This window comes from Heliconius melpomene, chromosome 11 (genome assembly GCF_056956725.1).
Source record: "Heliconius melpomene rosina isolate 202511_hmr_F chromosome 11, ASM5695672v1, whole genome shotgun sequence".
Classification (NCBI taxonomy): Eukaryota; Metazoa; Arthropoda; class Insecta; order Lepidoptera; family Nymphalidae; genus Heliconius; species Heliconius melpomene.
This window is the reverse complement of record NC_140399.1, coordinates 8,151,698-8,156,388: the sequence shown is the minus strand read 5'-3', so window position 1 is coordinate 8,156,388 and position 4,691 is coordinate 8,151,698. Positions and strand designations below refer to the sequence as shown.

The window sequence follows — 4,691 nt, the reverse complement described above, 5'->3', positions numbered from 1 at the left end:
TATATATATTGTGTACATTTCTGAATATATATGTGTTGATTTCGTTTACTCAAGTCCCTCACCCAAAATGGACATATTACATATTTTTAGGTAATCTTTTGCAATGTTTCTGAAATTGTCAGAAACAACTGGATAAATGAAGAGTTATATAAATTAATAAATTTACATACGATAAAATCCAAACTGAGAATTAAAGTAAAGTTGTATAAAAATTCTTTTATTAATTGATTTTCAAAGATATCACTGAACAAAATTGCTGATTTTATTGTTAACAAATTGTTATATTATAATTAGTTCACACAGGAAGGTATTACACTTTTACTCTTCGGGCCAATACGTCTCGATCATTTTTTCAAGGCGTTCATCAATTTCCTTTCCTTCTGGCGGTTGTTTTCCTAGCAAGAACACAAACTTTTCATGACAATCCATCATGCCTAGGTACTGGCCTTCTATGATCTTTAAACGCATTGGATAACGGTGAAACTCTGCTAAGTCTAATTTTGCTGGGAAATAAACAAATACAAATAATTATTACAAATGATCTATATAGAAGAACTAGCGGCCCGCTCGCGGTTTCACCCGCGTGAACTATGTTATTATTCATTTCTGTCTCCATGACTACGTCCTAGTGACGTCTATGCAAAATTTGAGACTCCTAGCATTTGTAGTAACCAAGTTTCATACAAACTTTCGACCCCAAAAATCGAATATTGCAAATTCCCGTCTTAGCGAGCACCTACGTCCTATAAGTAACTCCTATGCAAAATTTGAGATTCCTAGCACCTGTAGTTTCTGAGATTTCGTGATGAGATTTTATATATCCTTTCGATTTTATATATATAGATTAGGCACTAGGTATACATTTAGTATTGCATAAAATAAACGTTGGAACCTCAAAAAGAAGTTTTGAAATTTTTACTTTAGTTTTGTTGATTCATATCTGATAATTAACTAAATACTTAAATAATTATCCTTTCAAAATAAACGAGAGTAAAAAGATAGTGAGCCTGGAAGTATAAAATCTTACCTGTAGGTGCCGGCATCTGCAGTGTTCTGTAAGAACCATTATCCTGTAATCTTTCTAAAAAATAATTTCTTGTTCTATTCGAGTTTACGGTTTTACAAGGAATTTGCATTTTCAATGAAAGAGTTTCCCAATTCAGATTCTCTACATATTTGCCGATTTGATCTTGTAGATCTTTTCTTTCCTAAAATTTAAATTATCGTAAATACACAGTACAAAGTACATTTTTATGAATTTGGACATTTGACCTACCTATAGAATAAATTGTTAATATTTTTTTTGTTTTTGTGGTTATTAAGAGTAGACTAGACTTATTTTTTATTTTTTTAAATATTTGTTGTTTTTATATTTGTTCTGGTGTTCCCTAAGACATTAAATATTTTTTAGATTCAATCCCTACTCGAGGAAACAAAATAATTAATATTTTCATTTATAACGAGGCAAAGCATTCCGTCGAGTTCTGTCAATCAAAAATACCTTAAGAATTCTGTGGAAACTGAGCAACGGAATTGTTTTAATAGAAACCGCGTTTCTTAACACTAGCAGGTTCCCTCTCGCCCACCCTACCTAAAAGTGCGTGAAGCTGAAAAAAGAACTTTCGCCTCAATTATCCCTTAGATAATAAAAAAAAAATTATCATCAATAGTCAAATTACCTTTTCATTAACATTAGTGAACTCAACACAGTGGGGGTCACCGGTACCCTTTGTTTGTTCTGTTCTGAAATGCAGCAGATGCCACGCGCCAACTGCCTGGGACTCATTAAAGGTTACTCCTTGGGAGAAGCTCTGGCAATTAGGACCGCTCGTAGTCTTGGCGGTTGATTTGGCGTTTACTACGACCAGCATGTGTAGTAAAGCTGTAAAATATAAGTTAATGTGTGGATTCGAGGTCAGTCGTTGCGCACAAGCGTGTGAGTTTTAATGTGACATATTGTGAGTTCGAATTCTGTTCGAGGAAATCAAATATTAAATATTAATTCAATTTAAAAGTAAAACGCCTCCAAAATTCGGCGGAAAGTGGGTAACGGATTAACACGCGGATTAACAATAGGTTCCCTCTGCCCACCCTTCTGTGTGCGGGATACAATGTGATATTTAAAAAAAGAAATAAAAAATAAAATTTTATTATTATTATTGTGTTAAATAAAACATAAAGAAGCAATTTTATAGTCCATATCTATCACATTTTAGAGACAATGTATACTGACTGGTGTAATATTGCTAGTGATATAACATATCTAATAAATATATAACAAAAGATAAAAATAAAAAAAGGAAAAAAGGAAAGATTCTTACCAAAAAAGAAAAGACGCCAAAATGACAACATCTCGAGGTCCACAGTATGACTTGCGGTAATAAACTGAACGACTTGATTAACTGTGTCGAAAGGATAACTGTATTAAACGGTTATTATAAAAAACGTAAATATTGGAGATGGCAATTTTTTTTCATAAATAAATATTTTCTGCATATAAAAGAGAAGGAAATTGATGGGTATGATAATGCTGTAATTATTTTTCACGTAGGTATTTTTTGGAATCAACTATATATTTCCAGACTTAGACTCCTGAGATCGATCTTGAGGTGCTGTTTTCAATCACATATACGTAAGTTATGAATGAAAACGGCATCTCAAGATCAATATTTTGCTTATAAATACGGGCTTTAGAATTAAGTAAGTATATCATTAGAAAACTTTTATTTTTTTTAAAGATTCTGTTGATATAATAATAATAGTGACAAAACAAAATATTAATTCAATCACCCTGAATTTTTTATCACTAAACAATATTGCCATTTCATGATATTTGCCGTTTCTAATGATGAAATTTACTTATTATAAAATGTTTATTAAAAAAATATCAATCTATACTAATATAATAAAGCGGAAGAGTTTGTTTGTTTGTTTGTTTGAACGCTAAGATCTCTGGATCTACTGGATCGATTTACTTTGTTTTTGTTTTGTATGAAAGCTGCATTCTTCAGAAGTGCTATAGGCTATATAACATTACATTACAAATATGTACTAATAAATTAAAATACTTTCTAATTTGACATGCAATTTATTCTGCCATGTTAATAACAACCGTCGTCGCTACGCGACCGCGTTCGTTACCACGTCATTTTGATATTCATCCTTATGAAAATAAATATAATAGTCACTTTTAGCATTTCATCTAGATTGAAATTATATTTTTATAGAAATTATATTCTTATATTTCAAGCAGGCGTAGCCGCGTGCGGGTCCGCTAGTAATATATATATCTACAAAATATAAAACATATCCATATTTCGCGACTCCACGAATAATGCGTTGGAGTAGAAGACAAGTGCACGATAACTGAATAATCTGCAACATCCTGCAAGATGTCCTTCTGCAATTGAAAAAATACGTACCTACCCTCTATAATTAATTCAATTATGATTTGGCATTATTATTATTAATGTTTTCTTTGATTAATTATTATTGCGATTGAATCGAAAGCAGTAGTAAATTGAAAGCAATTGCTTATTATTTACTTAGATCTTAATGCATAAAATCTATCTTAAAAGAATTACTTTGGCTGATTTAATAAAAATATCAATAACTAATAATTTAATTTCTCGAGTGGGGATCGAACTCACAACGCGTTCGAGGCACACTCATTTGCCTCACGGTACAGATATTATCTTAACACTTTACAACTTTAAAAAAATATAAACATAATATTAATAATTTTTCAGGTTTAAAAATTTAAACTTAACTTCATTATAATATGGGATCGATGTGCACAGCGCAGGTATCGCGTTACATATGTACGTACGTTCGGACCACAATTTTTTAGACGTCCTGTGCGGTTAAGGGTGACTCTTGTCTTTGTTTTAAGTATTAAATGTTTAATTTTTACAATAATTTCAACAATTGCGAAATTAACTTTATGAGAAAGATATAAAGTTGGATTTTCTTTGAGTCTGTTGATAATAAATAAGGAACTGTGGTTTGCGGCGCACGCGCTCCTCGTGTTTATTGTTAGGGATAAGGATATGTTATTGCAGGTTTTTATTTTGAACGCACCTGTTGTTAATTTGATTTACAAGTAAATGTCTTTCCTCAATAAACATTACCTGCTATTAAATCTGTTGTTTATGTCTCTTTTTTGTAGATATATAGATAACTAGCGGACGCTCGCAGCTTCTCTTGCTTATTTAGGGATGAATTCTAAAAAACCGTGAAACACGGGTTCAATTAAATATTTTTAAGAGTCTGAATTTACAATTTTACAAAAATCGGTGTAGATTTAATTTTTTTTCCATACAAACTTTCAACCCTTATATCACCCCTTTAGGGTTAAAATTTTTCAAAATCCCTTCTTAGTGGATGTCCAGATTATGAAAGTAAACATCTGTCCAAATGTTACATTTCTACGCACAGCGGTTACGGCTGTGCGTGCGTCTTACCTCAGTCAGTGAGGACAAGTCCTTTTATATATATAGATGTCTAAACTTATAAATTGGTTTTAAATACCTTATATCTATTTATCTATATGGCAACCCTTAAACTATCTTGAAATTTTAATTATCAAAGGAGTAATATAAGTAATCTTTGTGTAATCAAGCTTTGTACTTATAAAAGCTATGGCAAATGTAATAAGTTTAGTGGCAATAATCTATATATATAAAAGGACT

General features: G+C 31.3%; 1 protein-coding gene across 1 annotated transcript; it reads right to left on the bottom strand.

The window, feature by feature from the left end:
- Nucleotides 1-201: 201 nt before the first annotated feature.
- LOC146534718 (uncharacterized) lies at nt 202-2,438 on the bottom strand. The gene is made up of 4 exons (XM_085193111.1): nt 2,322-2,438; nt 1,680-1,882; nt 1,028-1,208; nt 202-503 (listed from the first exon to the last, which is right to left on the bottom strand). The coding sequence occupies exons 1-4, from the start codon at nt 2,350-2,352 to the stop codon at nt 319-321; spliced, it is 600 nt and encodes a 199-aa protein (XP_085049237.1). The 5' UTR covers nt 2,353-2,438; the 3' UTR covers nt 202-318.
- Between the last annotated feature and the right edge of the window lie 2,253 nt (nt 2,439-4,691).